At 47.7% G+C, this 18,223-nt stretch overlaps 1 protein-coding gene across 1 annotated transcript in view; it reads right to left on the bottom strand.

Annotated features, from left to right (window-relative positions):
- Positions 1 to 18,223, bottom strand: part of si:dkeyp-14d3.1 (transmembrane protein 132C) — a 126,118-nt gene that overhangs the window by 53,519 nt on the left and 54,376 nt on the right. The window contains exon 3 of the mRNA XM_030357815.1: positions 17,035 to 17,181. Within this exon, the coding sequence (XP_030213675.1) occupies positions 17,035 to 17,181 (147 nt within the window). The remainder of the gene's footprint in view (positions 1 to 17,034; positions 17,182 to 18,223) is intronic.

The following is an 18,223-nucleotide window of genomic DNA, read 5'->3' as shown; positions in this document are numbered from 1 at the left end:
GATCCACACAACCTCCTCCAAGCGACAACTCCCCAAATCCACATCCGCCTTGAAATGCGTACATACTGCTGAACGACGTCATGCCAAGACACGGGATTGGCTATTAACTACGCCACACCTGGAATACCATCCAGGTCTGACATCTCCAGCGGCTGTCAGGCAACATCTGCCGCCTTGCCATGTTCCTGACAACGACAGGCATAGAATCTCCTGGCAGCTCGAGTCTCAGTGGCATCCATGATGAAAAAACCGCAGGGCGTTAATTATGTTTTTTTCCCAGTCAGTCTCTCATGTAAAAACCCCGCTCGTCGCTACACCGAAGTTCTTGGGTTAACCCGCTGACTGTAAGGAATGAACCTTCATCCTCAGCCTTCTAGCCTACTGGTACAAGCCAGCGTGAAGACGCCTCTTAATCAACGACAGCTGGCCCAATTAGGCAGGTGAGGTGGCGGAACCTGGACACGGCAAACGGCAATAAGTTAATTAGGCAGAGGAGGAGACAGGTGAGAACGGTTAATGCAGCTGGTGTTAGATTCACTCAGGTAATCTAAATTCTGGGGATGTGGTGGGGGCTAAGGGTAGAGTCATGACAGAATGGTCATCTAAAATGACACCCGCACCTAAAACGTTGAGAGACAGTGTCATTATTTCTTAACTATCCCACAATCCCTTGTGTTCACGCCCAGCGAAAAAAATTGCATTTGAAGGAGCAAGTTCTGTTTTTTTATGTTGCCTTTTGATCATTTTAACCGCTGGTAAAAAACTGTCAAATGACAGCACCTTGTCATCACACTGGAATGCTGTGGTGACGTATTGCCGCCTTAGAAGCAAGCCCAGCACCACTTATTGCAAGAAATGTGTCTGCGTATGGCATGACTTGGGCGTAGGGGTAAAAAAATTATAATGGAAACAGCGGGTAAGAATTTCTCGAGTACTCATTTAGGATGCACTTTTTTAAGTTTTATTTTGATCCGCGACAGTTTCCGCTAATGTAAGTGTTTAGAAAGACGGTTTTAATCAGTGTTTTATTCAGTGCATGTGGCCTGGGCTGGCCACACACTCTGTGACCTGCTCTCTACCGGAGCTTCAGCCTGTGGTTCTGATTACAAGACGTTCCTGGTCGGCACAACTTGAAGAACACTTAACAAAACCAGCAACTGAATTTAAAACCAATTTTATTAAGCCTCTAAATAACAATACATTGCAAAGGTAGTGGAATATGTTGATATATGCTGCTCCAAAACTTTGCCAAAAATATATATCAACATAATTTAGAATGTGGTTGAAAGCTGGCGGAAAAATGACTGCAAAGACATTGTTGATGACAATCTTTTTGTTGTTGTTTATGATTGGCTTTGCAAGGAAATCGACCTGCTTCTCCGGTAGGATGCCAGAGAGGCCCATTGAGGCCCCTATACACAGCTAGGGTATGGGGGGGGGGGGGGGGGGGGGGGGGGGGTTAAATCCCTTTTGTCTGTGTGTCTGTCCCTCAGACAACATCACACCATGGTAAAACATCCTTGCTTAAATGTAAACGATTCTCCTACTTGGGAGAAAATTCTGCAATTTTATACTTTGGTCAACAGCAGAGCTCTCTAGCTTCATGCTGAAGGTGTTGACCACCTTTCTCAAAAACCCTGTCAGCCTAGCAGGCAGATTGTAACATAGACACACAGACGAGTAGCATGGCGCAGCACAGCACATGTAAGGCAGATCGTCACGTCGCTGGAGAAGAGCCGGGACACAACAGAGAGACGGGCAGGACAGGAGCCGGCTCCATAACAACTTTGAACGTGGCCATGAGTGCAGGCTGGCCAGTGTTAAGGGTGATTAATATGTTAAAGAGCTGGAACGGATTTGCGCTGCAGAGGCCTGTTAGAAACGCAGAGTAGGAAATGGACGGCATCAAGGCAGGAGTGGAGCAGACTGGCAGAGCCCCAGTTGGAAAGATTAACACGTGTGTGTGTTTTGGCCGAGCGAGAGAGCCTATGTGGGTCTGTGTCGGTGAAGTGGTGTTGGGTGAGGTGGTGGGGGTTGTTGAGGTGGTGTCGGTGGTGGAAGTGGTGGGTTGGGGTTACATTTTCTATAGCTGAACGGGGGCCATTAGAAGTGTACTATCCAGGGCCACTTTCAACAGCCGCCCACACCGGAGCTGAGGAGCCCTGGTTTGGGGCCCACATTGTGAGAGGGGACCCTGACAGTCAGAGCGAGAAACCCTGCCAGTGTGTGTGTGTGTGTGTGTGTGTGTGTGTGTGTGTGTGTGTGTGTGTGTGTGTGTGTGTGTGTGTGTGTGTGTGTGTGTGTGTGTGTGTGTGTGTGTGTGTGTGTGTGTGCCAGCCTTGGAGTGGCCTTCCACAAATCATCTGCATGGACCACAGTCCGCTTGACGTTGGATTGCTGAATAATACGAACCAAAGGCAGCATCACCACCTCATATCCGACTAGCTAATCGGAAAAGCATTAACATTGTCTTTAGAGGCAACTCCCAAGAAACACAACAGTGTTACTCTGAAATGGAATGAGCTGAGGAAAAGGGAAATAGAGTAGGGGTATGTGTGCATCTGTGTGTGTGTGTGTGTGTGTGTGTGTGTCTGTGTGTGTGTGTGTGTGTGTGTGTGTGTGTGTATGTGTGTGTGTGTGTGTGTGTGTGTGTTTGTGTGTGTGTGTGTGTGTGTGTGTGTGTGTGTGTGTGTGTGTGTGTGTGTGTGTGTGTGTGTGTGTGTGTGTTTGTGTGTGTGTGTGTGTGTGTGTGTGTGTGGAGGGGGGGGGGAGGTGTGTGGTGTGTGTTGTGTTGTGTGTGTTTGTGTGGTGTGTTGTGTCTGTGTTTATCTTTGGGTGTGTGTATGTGGGGATGGGTGGGTGGCTGTGTGTGTGTGTGTGTGTGTGTGTGTGTGTGTGTGTGTGTGTGTGTGTGTGTGTGTGTGTGTGTGTGTGTGTGTGTGTGTGTGTGTGTGTGTGTGGGGAGGGATGTGTAGTGAAATGATCCAAGCTAACAACTACCAGTCGTTACCAAAGAGTGAGAGATAGAGAAGACAGAAAATAGGGAGAGGGGCCACAGATCCAGAGAAAAGGAAAGCCAATAGAGAGAGTAGAAGAGAGAGAGAGGGAGAGAGCGAGGGAGAGAGAGAGAGAGAGAGGGAGAGAGAGAGAGAGAGAGAGAGAGAGAGAGAGGGAGAGAGCGAGGGAGAGAGAGAGAGAGAGAGAAGAAAATAAGAGGAGAGAGAGCAGAGAGAGAGAGTAAATACGGGGAGAGAGAGAGCAGCGATAGAGGAGAAAGAGATGAGTAAAGAAGAGGAGCGAGAGAGCAGAGAGATGAATAAACAAGAGGAGAGAGAGAGAGTAATAGCAGAGATAGAGGAGAGAGATAAGAGTAAAGAAGAGCAGGGAGAGCAACAGGAGAATAGGAAGGGGATACGTCCATACTATGTCCAATAAATAGGAAGACAAAATAATGGAGATAAACACCATCAAAGTGCTGTGTCTTCCTCCGGCTGGCAGTGGAACACCTCATACCTTATTGACCGGCTTCACAGCGGCCTCAGGAGAGGCCGGTGTGAAGCCACCTCCTTGTTAATATAGAGAGGGGGCACTAGCGGGAGCCCATTGTGTGTGGTTAATGGGCTTTGTCGGTCAGTGAACGCCACAGTGCACCACTGCACACTCAACGACTAAAAAAAACCACACAGAACACCGCCACAACGCTGTGTTGAATCACGGAGGGATCCAGTGAAAGAAGACATACGCACCACCAACGCACAAGGACGTGACAGAATGAAAGACACTTGCTTATTTGCAGCTGTAAGTTACGTGCTAGCTTCATTGTGTCTTTATTTGTTCTTTCATTTCCTGCAGGAACCGCTAAGTCCCCTGACCAAAGTAGGTTCAACAGTTAAGCCTCCTTATATGGTCAATCAACACTCCATAACACTGAACACATATTTGAAAATGTGTAAAAAGCCTGAAGAAGGTACCATGATTTGGCTTTAGGTCTTTGTGTCTCTGCAATGTGTGTTCATGTGTATGTGTGATCATATGTCCGCCGTATATACACAACACAAACACATATCTGTGATTGTGCCTATGGGTGTGTAGTTTTAGCAATCCCATATGTATTTATGTATGTATGTATGTATGTATGTATGTATGTATGTATGTATGTATGTATGTATGTATGTATGTATGTATGTATGTATGTATGTATGTATGTATGTACAATATGTATGTATGTATGTATGTATGTATGTATGCATGTATGTATGTATGTATGTATGTATGTATGTATGTATGTATGTATGTATGTATGTATGTATGTATGTATGTATATACAGGTAGAAAGGTAGGTCATTCTGTCTGTCTGTATGTATTTATATATACATGTATATACCTGTATATTTGTATCTATCCATGTTCCCCCATCATCTCACTTTAAAGAGGATCCAAGAGAGAGAGAGAGAGAGAGAGAGAGAGAGAGAGAGAGAGAGAGAGAGAGAGAGACAGAGAGAGTGTTGAGTGCAGGTTTCATAACCTATAACATGCAATCATGATAATTGCGACTCCTAGCCATGCAGAAAGGTGAGATGAACTTGGATTGACAGGCAAAACATTTTTCATGTTGCTATGGAAAACAGCACAGATGATAAAGGAGATGCTAGAACTAACACAGAGTTACGAGTCTACTTCTAGATATAAAACCAAGAAATAAAGCTCTTCCATCTATCCATCTAAGTGCCATAGTACGAAACATATTCTAAACTGTAAATGATTTGTACCTCACAGCTGCTTCAATACTGTATAATGCCATGCTCCAAAAGGAGTTAAGGGAATTGAACAACGCAGATGTTTTGCACCTCAATGTCACTGACTCATTGAAGTGAACAAACGAAATTCTCAGAAATAGATTTTCCATTCACCTTATTCCATTCCCATGTGCAAAAAAGATTTTCTAATTAGATTAAATTAATGGTGCCTGAATGAAAACCGACAATTAATATGCACCAGCCTCCTTTTAAGTAAATGTATTATTTACCGCCACTCTGTTGTACGGCGAACACAGGGTTGATATTAATGATACGCTCATAATGAGCCCTGGTCACAAACTAAAAGGCTTCTGGCTTTGTGTGTTTCCAGCAGAAAGGAGATTGTGTTTCATGTCAGGTGCTCTTCAGATTTCATCAGCTACACAAGCTACCACATGTTCCCCCTGCCTTCTCTCACACGCACGCACGCACGCACGCACGCACGCACGCACGCACGCACGCACGCACGCACGCACGCACGCACGCACACACACACACACACACACACACACACACACACACACACACACACACACACACACACACACACACACAAACACACGCATGCACACACAGCTGTAAATACTGTACATTAAAACATACATAAACAAACATACACAAAGATGCATACATAAGCGCAATCGCATACATAACACACATTAGCATTCATATATACCCACCCGCACACGCACAATATTTAACCCACATTCTCAGTAGACAACAGAGCCCGGAAGAGCTATGTAGCAATTGCTGGCAACAAGGGCTGATTCTGTGGGAGAAGAACACAGGGCAGGCCTTTAGTGGCTGTCTCTACGCTAAACTCATTAAAACGATTCATCTTCCTTCAACTGTTCCCCAGCGGCTGGCGTCCCAGCGTCCAAACTATCGGACCTGCGGTGATGGAGCACAATTCCAACGGCTCATTTTTCAACCGGCTGTCACTCGATATTCTCTCCCCGTCCAGTAACAAAGAAAATAAAAAAAGGGAATAACGATGGAAAATCCGGAATCTTCGGAGCGCCGACTGCCTTTTGTGTATTCAGGATTCATCTCTGCCAACGGGGCGGTATGTTTTGACAAACCTTTTCTCTCAACTCCTATTGGTCAAGACTGAGGTAAAAGATAAAGAAATGTGCCGCGGGGAAGACATCAACTCTGAGCTGACAGCAGAGTCTGTTCATGAACACAGGCTGGGCCAGAGGATGGAGAGCAAACCAAATGTTTTCGCACTTCTTTTCCCCTCTCTCAATGCTTCTGGCGGCGAACAACAGAACAAGAGAACTAAAACCTGCGCTTGAAGTTAATCAGGGGGTCGCCTGTAAAAAAATGTTGTCTAATCAGAAGTAAGCGCTTCTTCGCCTCCTGCCCCACATCATTAAGGTCCATCAGGAGCACTGAGTCCAGGTCCTAATGGATCCTTAATGATGCCTCCCTGATCATCACCGCCGACCTCTGCTGCTCAGGCAAGACTCACACACACACAAACCGCCAACTCTCACCAATACCAGAAAGGTGATCCCCACAACAACACATTGGAAATGGTTTCATCCCATACGCTTTTTCTTGTTCTCCCACCAGGAGAGCCGGCACAGCGGAACATAGCCCCGGTCTACACACCAGGGGGCAGCAGACTCTGAGGTCTGGGGGGTAGAGGGGCGGTAAGGGGGCAGCTGTGTATCCCCCCCCCCCCCCCCCCATGTATCCCCCCCACCCCCAGCCCACACTCCCCACCTGATTAGAGCGAGGTTCTCTCCCTTCCGTTAAACACGGCTGTGACCCCCCTGCCCCCCCCCCCCCCCCCACCCCTCCTGTTTTAGGCAGACGACTCCGGCGCTGTCGCCAAGGCGATTGCCTCCGCAGAAGGCAAACACAAGGAGCCATTGATGGCGGTGAGGGCGGTGTGGGAGGGGGAGGTAAACTCTGGTTTCTCTGTGTGATGCACAGCGGGGTGGCCGAGGTTGTGTGACTTGGAAAGGTTAGCGACGTCTCCCCTCCCTGTGAGGAAGTGACCAGTGCGAGTAACCTGAGGCGGGGAGCTGTGTTTGTGCACCAGATCCAAGCCCGTGTGTTCCTCATTAGGAGGCCTGAGCCGGGCGGCGCTGTGTGTTCGCATGCGAGGCGTGCGGCGTCTCCACGGACCCAACGCCGACGAGGACAAGATATCGTAAATTAGGTCCACTGTGTCGTTTTTACAATCTTGCAGGAAAGCAATCAGTGCAAAATGCACAATCATATCTGGGCAAAGGACACGGAATAAACACTACCATGCATAACTCACGCACGCACGCACACACAGACACACACACACACCAACACACACACACACACACACACACACACACACACACACACACACACACACACACACACACACACACACACACACACGCATGTATGTACACTGAGTCACACAAACCCACACACACACACACACAGAATTGTATTTACACTGAGGCACACACGAACACACACACACACAGACACACACACATACATAGACACAGGCACACACACACATTTGTAACCCAAATGAGTCAGATAAACAACTGTGTTTATCTTATCAAGTGACAAATGTTACCTTGACTACGGTCCCATTAATGGCTGAGTTGGAAAACTGCCCGGTTCAACGTCATTGGCCAAATATGGTTTCTGTTCAATCTACTTGGCCCTTTTCACCAATGTATATCAGACTCTCTCGGCCCATTGATCATGTCAGCACAATTAAATGTCTTTCTTTTACTGTCATCACCAATCAAATGAAAGCTGCAGAAATAGTGCTTATTCTCCATAACCATAGTCTGTGAATTTTGTTACAAAGAGAACAAGTCGAATAGCGAGTCCTGATGCTTCGGTCAGCAGAATCAGTCCTTACAAATGATCTGCCCATCAAACCTTTTCCCCAAAGTGAAAACACACACACACACCAAACACACACACTTACACCACTCACACATACACCACATACACACACAAACACACACACGCAAACACACACGCACACAAACACACACACACACACACACACACACACACACACGCACACGCAGACACACACACACACACGCATGCTTGCACGCACGAACGGACGCACGAGCACACATATATACAGACACACATACACAGAAACACACCCACGCACACGCATGCATGCACGCAAACACACGCACACAAACACACACACACACACACACACACATGCAGGCATAGCAGCCCAGAATCCACCAATATATGAGTAACAGAAGCGTTTCTCATTGATCAGCAGGAAGACAGTCTGAGTAGCACTCTTGGCAGCAGGGACATTTTGAAGCATTTTGCAACAAAAAAACTGCACTCCCCGCACTCGGGGGCCCTCCGCAGAAATGAGACATTGATCCATAATTGGAAGCAGTCAGTCATGAAATCTGAAGACTAATTAAGAGGAGAGAAGTTTAATGGCAAGAATTTGCATACGCGCCACCAGACTGCATGCTGCTCCCTGACTATAGCTTAATAGAGACAGCAGGAAGGCAGAGAGGAGCTTGATGGGGGGGCTGGGGACAGGAAAGTGTTTGCAGGCTGACAGGAAAACAAGAAAAAGACTTCCAGAATAAACATGGACGTGGGCAGCAGCCCTCAAAGCGCAGTCGATGGAAGTGACTGACGGGTAGGCATGAAGAGAAGAACAGGCAGATTTACATCAAGGTATGACTGCCGTTATGTCATCAATGGGGGAATAATGGGAGGCTCTGACAGACAGGGAGCGGAGGCTGAGGCCTCTCTAGCTCGCTAGCATGACCTTCACTAACAATCGGCTGCTTTTTATCGCCTCGCAGCGCAAAGGGCTCCACGGCAAGAGGAACGTGTGTGAGTGTGCATATGTATACGTGTGTGTGCATGTTGAAGTGTATGTGAGCGTGTATGCACACGTGTATGTGCGTGTTCGAGTGTATTTGAGTGTTTTTGTGTGTGTGTGTGTGTGTGTAAGTGTGTATTTGCTTGTGTGTGTGTGTGTGTTTGTGTGCTTGTGTGTGTGTGTGTGTGTGTGTGTGTATTTGATGTTGGGAACAAAATCATGGGGGGGGGGGGATTTGTGTACCATATGTGCGGGAGGCTATGTGTGTATCTGTAGATACCTCTCCTGAGTGTGAGGGGGGCCATGCGTGTGACTAGTACAAGGTCTGGCATCTCATCTGCGGGTGTGAATGTGCCCCCAACCAGAGATGGCGTGCAAGACCCCAAGGGAAGGATGGCTTGTCAGGGGGCTCTGTGTGTGTCTGATGCATGCTGGTCCGGCGGGCTGTTTCTCCTGGTCTGATTACATGTCAGGACGGGTAAACACCTGGTAAACAGCCCACAGACCCTCTGCCCTGACGGAGGAGCACCTACACCGCAACGCATCTGTCCTCGACACCTTTCCCACCAGCAGCCCCCTGCACTCCTGCTAGCATAACCATCGGAGGATGACCCTGATGGGAGGGTCCACAAACCACCCGAACCATTGATGTTTTACTATCTTGATTCATGCAAACGGGCGACGCGAGAGGTGCCTCTCTAGTTCCTTTCATTAAAGCAGTGCGTCCCTTCTGTTCTTCCCCTTCTCTCTCGCTCTGTATCGATTGTTTTTGTGTGCGCCGGACGAGGGGAGACACGGGCTCCTCTGCTTGAAATGTGCTGAGTTCGTCTGACACATTCAGACACACACACGCACGCACGCACGCACGCACGCACGCACGCACGCACGCACGCACGCACGCACGCACGCACGCACGCACACACACACACACACACACATTTCAATGTCTTTATTTGTGTCTGCATTTATAAAATACATTGCAAGGGCACAAATATTTTCAGTTGCTTTTGATGCCCTACATCCTCGAAACAACATGTTGCAGTACTTGAGTCAAACATGCACAGAATAGACAATACGTACACATGAGCTTATTCTGCACACTGTTAACAGACAGAAAAAATCTATGGGTACAGAAAACACCACCTCCTCCAAATAGCTCGGCTGCCTATAATGGAGGAGATTGAGCAATATGTTGCAAGCTGCTTTGCTTTACATTTGGACAACCTCATAATTCTCAAGCCTCTGACCACCAGCCGGACATGACCTAGGCTGCCGAAAATAAATACGATGAGCTGGCATTTATAGCCTAAATGTATAATAGCTTGCACTAATGGTTGGTATTTGACTTGTTTAGTAAGGAAGGCTTCCTCTAAACTTGAGTCGAAGTGCAACCAACTTCCCATAGGAAAACCTCTCTGCTATTCTCATCAATCACAATGACATCCGGTGTATTTGCTGTTATACCTACATGGGGGTCATTGCATTGGAACATTTCTGGTTTCACACATGAATGTTTGTAGAACAAAACAGAGGAATAAAACATGGGTGACTCATCTTTGGTGATAATGTCAACAATCCTGTCATGCCTGGCTATGTATAGTCCTTGGTAAACATTACAACCGTTTAAAATGTGGGACATGATTATTAGTTAGTAGTGATGATTATTGGGATACCAGATGGACAGATTCAGTTTAGTTGGCAGCACCTGGAGGCGTGCCTTTATCGTAAAACTTAGGATTTCCTCATCGATAGCTGCATTTTTTAGAATTGAGTGGGACACAGAGTGATCAGCTGACTGGAGGCAGGCAAGCTTCCCTTGCAGCCTCAGTCCTGTCCATCGCTCCTTTCTCTCTTGCTCTCTGAGCGTTAGAAGGTGCGCGCGCGCGCCGATGGTGGGGAGCACGCTGGATGTTCCATCGCGGCTCACTGTTGCGCGCACATTTATTGACAGGTCCGTGATCACAGACTTGGAGACGCTCACCGTCTCGTTGTCCGCTCTTTTCCACTCCAGGGAAACACCAGTCCATCCACACAGGTCGTTCAGATCGGGCCAGTCAGAGTTTACGCCAAACCCTGGTGCATTGCTGTCCAGTTTGCCGCTGGGCTTCTTTTTAAACCCAAGGAAGCTTGGGAGGTCGCTCGTTTTCGGGACCTTGCGCCGCTCCAGGTCGAGAATGAGCGAGGCTCTGGCGATCTCTCTGACTGCCTGATCGTCGCTGTTAAGCATGTTTAATAAATGGGCAAGGCGTGTGGCAACACACACACACACACACACACACACACACACACACACACACACACACACACACACACTGTCGTCGTCGCCATACACAATGCAATGTTCTTCCCGTGGAACCTGGAGCCACCCCATAATAGGCTCATTTGAATATCTCCACTGTCCAGGTGAGAGAGAACGCAGCCCGCTCCGCTACGGGGATGCCAGCTTCTCTTTTGAGCTCAAATGGCTAGCAGCACAGAATTTAATCACCTCTGCTGGCCAGCCGCTATTCAGGTTAATTGGAACGAACTTCCCTTGCCTTTATCTTTTTATTTTTTTCCCCCCCTGGAAACATTTACAGACAAAAACGGTCGCCTCCTCCCCCGCCCACCTCCCATTTGACTAACAATAGGAGGTAAAGTTGGGTGTATCTACGCACCGCAGTGCATTTTGACAGTTAATCAGCAACCATGATGTGAAAATAAGTGATACACAACAGAGGCAGAGCGCACAGAGAGCCGTGGAACGGTTCCCAGCGGGCGCTTCTTTAGAGAGACGCCGTGAAGCAGCAATTACTGAGGGGACCTTTTTTCTTTATTTTGCTGAAGAAAATGGTGTCACTATGCTGATTGCTACCTTAAACTAAATGGGCATAATGTGGACAACAACAATTTCAACCGTATCTTTTAACATTACTGGAGAAACACCAGGTCTGACGTTTTCAGAAAACTGCAGCAAAATGTACACAAAAACCCCAGCCAATGCGGTTCATCTGATGATCCTAGGATCCATGCAACTTGGAGCACTGCACTATGTTCTTCAGTGCGGTACTGTCTCTGTTACCACCGCAACGTGAACTAAACCCTCAAAGCTCCTGATCCTCGACATAGACAGAGGGCTGGTCCCTTGTCTTGGTCCTGAGAGACAGAAAACACGGTACATGGCTGAGGAGGCATAGAGAGACACGTTGAGCAAAACAACGGAGACCTACCCACATGTACGTGAGCAGGAATCATCAGAGTACAAACACACCAGAAATAGTATCGCTATGATGAACACAGTTCATGTTAACGTTAAGCAGGTTGCATTCTTGTGACTAAATGGGAATTCAATTCTGAACAGAATTTTGGCATATCAAAGCTCATAAACAATTATACAGCAATCCGAGAAATACAATCAATGATGAAAGCCTGATTCCTGGAAACATCTCAGAAAAAGGAAAGCATACCATTTTCACATCATAAAAAACATTTAAGACAACGAAACACAACCCCTCTTGGTAATGCAATACTCTGACATCAGTAGCCACCGTCTAATCCTCCGTGGGGGATTAACCTCTGAGTGCAGGATATTCGCCGATAAACCTCTCATCTCCAGCACAACTCGCTGTGGGCCACATGGACAACCTCAATTTGTCCCTCTGCCAGGCATGGCACAGCTGCCCGGGCCCAAATTAACCACATGGCGCGGGCCATAAATGAACCCTTCTTCAGCCTATGCTGTGATTTTACCACAGCCCCATTCTCAGGGCATGCTGGGGCCAGGACGAAGCGCTGGCGCGATCCAGCAATCTGCACGGCGACCAGCTTGATGACGGCTGCTCTACGCCGTCACTACGCTACGCTGCGCCGCGTGATCCCGGGCCTGGAACGAGATCCGTTATGTACAGTGATTGGCGGACGGCGAGCGACGTTAGCTGCCCCCCCCCCCCCCCCCCCGCCCCTCGTATTGTTGGAACAAGGGGATCCGGCGTGGGGCCCAGTCAGATGTAATCTGAACCGGCTGCTGTAATCAGCCGTCTGTCCGCCAGCCAGCCCGCATTGCCGGATTCAACTCGCTGAGCTGCTCCTGATAGAGGGTGAAGAAACGAGGAACACAAACGCCGGCGAAACTTTGAGGAACTCGTTTTGATCTGCAGACTGCTGACCCGTTTCCCTCAGTGTTTTAGGAAACGCAATCGAGATGTACGGGGGGAGGGGGAAGAGAAAACAAGGATACAACAACTGATTGAACCCTGCAGATAAGAGATTAGCAGGAAGAATGGAGCACGCTATATGGTGGGGTATCACTGTAAACACACAGATTTTCGGATAAGTGTTTATGCCTCAACAAAGGCCACAAGGGATGGGGTCTAATATGTAATAAAGGGTGCTATCATGAACCCTGTCAAGCTAACTTCCCAGTCTGCTCCTAATGTAATGGGCTCATATTGTTCCTGCGCTGATTTATGCGGCAATATAGTCTATTTTAGTAGTGTTACAACCCCACAGGATGGAGCTCATTGTCACTGTCGGCAGGGCAGAGTTATGGTAATTGATGGTGAAGAACTAATATAACATTATTTAGCACCATTTGTTGTGTTTGAAATGATTATCGTAGTGTTAATATTGAATACATCTTCTCCATGCAATGGGGGAACAATTTACAAACCAATCAACAGCAATGTGACCTTCTCCAAAGTGCTACTCTTTTCTGTGTTGCCGTTATACGCTTAGTCAGCTCACTGTGCCCATAGCACACATTTAATGTCATACAGTGCAGACAAAAAACTGCTTCTTTGACAAAATAACAAATGCAAGTATAGGGGTTCACTTTTTAGAAAATCACTTAGACCAAAAAAAAAATATGGAGCTGAAAATGAGGTCTAATGACGGCAGGCCATAATATAAAATGAGCCATAAACATACTCAGCAATCAATATAGTTACTTTTGTGTGTGGGACTGTGCATGACCGTGTGCACACACACGTACGCATGGACCCAGGGTGTTCTGCCTCTGAGGAAGAAGGGGGGCTTGCGGTCTGGGGTCCTGGGAAAAGGCTGTACTGAGTGAGCTTTAGCTGCTGTCTAGCGCCGGGGAAGTGTCCACAGACTGGGATTAATGATACAGTGGGACATGAACGATACCTATCTGCCCGAACACAGCCTTAAACCAGACCCAGGCAAGGACAAGCCCTCACACTGCTGCGTTCCAAGCCTTTGCTGAAAAGAGAGTCAGGATACGCTGAGGAGGCAGGAATTGCTGTTGCTCTTACCGAGGGGCTTTCCTGATAATGGGGGAAAGTTGGAACTTTCTGAGTGCGGCTGGATGCTTTGTTACACAATGTGAGGGGGGATCACTTTGACTTCTTGGACGTATTGCGGCAAAGTCACCGTAAAGGTTCGTCAAAGAAATGGAACCGTTTAGCCTTGAATTGCAACAGAAGACCGAAGAGATCGTTTTAGCAGAGGCTCGTGATTAGCAATTTGCCACCAACCACACGTGCCCCACTTCACAGAGGACTGCCTCAAACAACAGCTCATATCCACTGCTAGCCTGATACGAAGCTGGCCAATCGATCTGATTAGCAGCAGAAACGGTGGGTGAAAATCCCCCAACCGTGGTATGAGTGTTGAAACTGTTTGACTACCTGATAGCTATTGATAGGTCTGAAAACAGAGACCCAATGTTTTTCATATGGTTTTCATTCTTCTGGGTTTTATTCATTTTTAAGAAGGTTATTTCACAAAGATTCATAAAGTTTTTATTTTTTTTAGATCTTGAGTAGTTCAAAGAATGTAGATGGTTTAGAAAAACAATTTATTTTGAAGGTGTTTACTCTAAACTCAAATATTTCAACAGTCTATAAGGTGACAATATTTCTGAAATGGAAAGCGGAGACATGGGTAGTTTGGCCCTCAACAAAAGATCTGATTATTTCTGAAATAAAGCGAGGGGACATATTCACATTTGGCCTGTTCTCATCATGGTGAATGTAGCTCTGTAGTAAATGACAGGGCAGTGTGTGGTCAATGGTTAACTATGATGTGCTTTAAGCTTTGGTCAACCAGCCAAGAAGGCTCCTCGAACAGGGAATGGTTGTACATTGTATTGATGGCCTGTTGCTTGGTCAGTCAAGCCTGCTTAAAGTCGACAGAGAGAAGCCCGCATGGGGAGGTCGCTTCACGGCGCTCGCCTTCACGACCAAGCCAGACCCTTTTGCCATTTAAAATCTATTCATATATTGCAAAAGTCTTATATTTCTTTTTCAAAGGCCATTCTTCAGCCGGGGACAGGCTGAAGAATGTCTGGTCCAACAATATTCGTAAGCATCTTTCTAAAGACACAACCGTTGTCATTGTAGAAAGATGTCTGAGATTCATGCCACACAGACCGCACCATAGTGACTTTGACACTCGCACCAGGCTGGAAGGTCTGCATTTGGTCCGAAAACCACATTTGTTTGGGTAAAGAGAGTTCATAAGTGGCAAGGTTATGGGTGTCAGCAAGGTGGGGGGGCGCTGGCACAGACAATAAAGTTAACACCACAGGGACGGGGGGCAACGTGGAGCTGGAATTATAGGATCCAGCACCACCTGCTGTCACTCAAACACCATCCCCCCCTCCTCTCAGTACAGGGAAATGAATGAGAGAGAGAGAGAGAGAGAGAGAGAGAGAGAGAGAGAGAGAGAGAGAGAGAGAGAGAGAGAGAGAGAGAGAGAGAGAGAGAGAGAGAGAGAGAGGAGGCGGGGGGGGGAGCAAAAGAGTGAAAACATTACGGGATGAGAGTGAAAAATAGGACGACAGCTCAACAGATGAGCCGGTGATGTCTAATCCCCAGCTAAAGCAGCTCCATTGACAAGACTGGGTGAGGAAGACGACAATTTGTGTATGTGTGTGTGTGTGTGTGTGTGTGGGGGGGGGGGGGGGTAGGGTAAGCATGATACTCTGCACTCTTGCATTGTGGGGCTCCCCCGTCTCTTCTTCTCTCCGCACCACACTGACAGATGGGGATGGTGCGGGCTGGGGGGTCGGGTGAGCAGGGGGGGGGGGGGGGGGGGGGCACCGGGCAGGTGCCGGTTGGGCGTGGGGGGAGCTGATAAAGACCCGGCAGAGCGGTCCTAAACAATCAGGGATTTGCAGTTGTCGTCGTCGTCTGTCTGTCTGTCTTCTGAGAGCCCCTCGTCTCAGATTAAGGAACAAGCAGGTCCCTGTGTTGGTGTGTGCTGTTGTGTACCAGCGCAGGAGAGCCAGTTAGCACCCTGCTTGAAAACGGATGGGGGGGAGTGCGGAGGGGGGGGGGGGGGGGGAGGATGGGAGAGCTATGGTTGTGCTAAGCGATCACATGGGCCATTTCATCCCAATGGGATGTTCTTAGCTTAATGTGTAACATTAATTTCAGCTTGACGTGCACTTTGTCAGGATCTTAAAAAGCTACATTTCATTCCCATTTTCTTTGGGTTTTTCTCTGTTCTTTTAAAGCCGAGGCTGTTAAGAATTTTTATAAAAAAGAAAAAAAGAGACTTTAGGCGACTGCTAAGGAGAGCCAGGGTCATTTTATAAAGTTGACATTGCTCAAGAAACTACCGGAAACTGCACTCAAGGTAGAACTGCAAAGTCAAAAAATATTTCTAAATAGCATGACACTCAGCCAAGAGCCAGACCGACGATTTATAAATGACGCACGAACTGGTTGCTCACAACTAAAACACATTTTTGATTGTTCTTTTCTTTTCTGATTATTTCTGACAATTGTGTCAGATCTGTAACAGTGACTTGAAAACCTGTTCTGATTACCTCCTGAATTTGACATGTAAATAATAATGTTTTTTACTTGGCACAGTCATAACCAATGGGATTTATTTATGACTTTTTATGATTAATACTCGAATAATAAAATAGATGTTTTGGTCGATGTGGTGTGTATGTGTGTCTGTGTGTGTGTGTGTGTTCAGTTAAGTAAACATGTCCGGCGGATCTTCAGTATCTGTCTCTAATCCATACAACTACACATGTCACTGACAACTTGTATCAAAACAGCTTCCTGATCCGAGGAGGAAAAAACATTAAAGCACACAAAGGCATTCAATCTGCACTTAATTAACACAGCAACCTTTCCCAGCTTGGCAATCACAGCACTATCTGGCAGATTAGCTTAAGGACGTGCATACAGATCAGAAGTGACCAAAACAGCTCTAAATCGTTGGCAGCAAAGGAAATAAATATGCTAATCCTGGTAAAAAAACGAGTGGCAGAGCGAGGCAGACAGAGAGAGGGAGGATTCAAACACGTCATTAACTGCTTCCTTTTCCCCCCGCAAACCCCCAAAACGTTTTCCATGTAGACGGTAATCGGGGCGCTGCTTTCAAGTGGAGCGTGTGATTTGTGCTCAGAGGGAGCATTTGAAGTCGGACAGGGGGAGAGCTGACCTCTGGTCGTAGACGGACTCCTGCTTCCGGCGGCAGCGCAGCGTGACCACCCGGTGGCCCTCGCTCCGCACGTCCTGGCTCACCATCCACTGGGCCGGGTTGCTGGGCCGGGCCCCCAGGAACGTTACGCCCTCCTTCAACTTCACCCTGCACAGAGAGAGGGAGGGAGGGGGGGAGAGAGAGGGAGAGGGAGGGGAGGGGGAAAGGGGGGAAGAGAGTGAGAGAGAGAGAGAGAGAGAGAGAGAGAGAGAGAGGGAAGGAGAGAGGGAAGGGGAGAGAAATGCAGGGTTACAGAGAGAAGGAGCGAGAGAGAGAGAAAGAGAGAGACAGAGGGAGAAAGGAAGAGGAGAGAGAGAGAACGGGACAGAGAGAGAGGGGGGAAGAGAGGGAGAGGGAAAGAGAGAGAGAGGAGACAAAGGGAGACACAGGGAGCGGGGCAGGTGTTAGATCGTTTGTGTGTCATGCAGGCTAACCAATCTTTAATTCCCGCTGAATCCATCCAGCTGATCCCACACTGACAGCTGAGTCCAGAGTAGTGACCCTGGCCTGGAGTTTATTCTCGTTCCACCCTCACCCATCCAGCCTTATTATTTTTCCTTTCATTTCCCTGTTAAATACGAGCCATCCAGATGGCTCCCTGCACCGTGGTGCATCTTTCAAAAGAAAAGTCCCAGCTGACTTCCGCAGTCGGATGGCACACCCTCTTTTTTTAATCCTGTCTCTTCAGAGGAGCATAAGCTGTTTTATACACACACACGGTACAAGCAATCAATCAAACAGTTAAAACACACACGGCAAACACCTGCCATCGGAAGTGCGTCGTCACAGCCGGATCCGTGCTCCACAGTCAAGGCCAGATTTCATTTGATCGGCTGATGTGTCACGAGGGAGAGGGTGAGAGAGAGCGAGAGAGAGATTGAGAGAGAGGGAGAGAGAGAGAGAGAGAGACAGAGAGCGAAATAGGAGACAGAGAGAGAGACTGGAGAGATTGTCGCTTTATTGAATTATTTTGCTTTCAGAGAAATTTTAATTTTAATTCCACAAAGAAAACACACAAAGAGTCAGTGCCTTTAACACCATTGAAAGTATGACGACCTCGGCGTATGATTCAGAGTGTCTGGAGTCGTCGTGTACAGTACAAAAGTGACACGGCGTCGGCTGCGCTCACCTCCAGTCTCTGAGTAATGGA

The sequence above is a fragment of the Gadus morhua genome, chromosome 6 (genome assembly GCF_902167405.1).
Source record: "Gadus morhua chromosome 6, gadMor3.0, whole genome shotgun sequence".
Taxonomy (NCBI): Eukaryota; Metazoa; Chordata; class Actinopteri; order Gadiformes; family Gadidae; genus Gadus; species Gadus morhua.
This window is presented reverse-complemented; position numbering and strand designations above follow the sequence as displayed.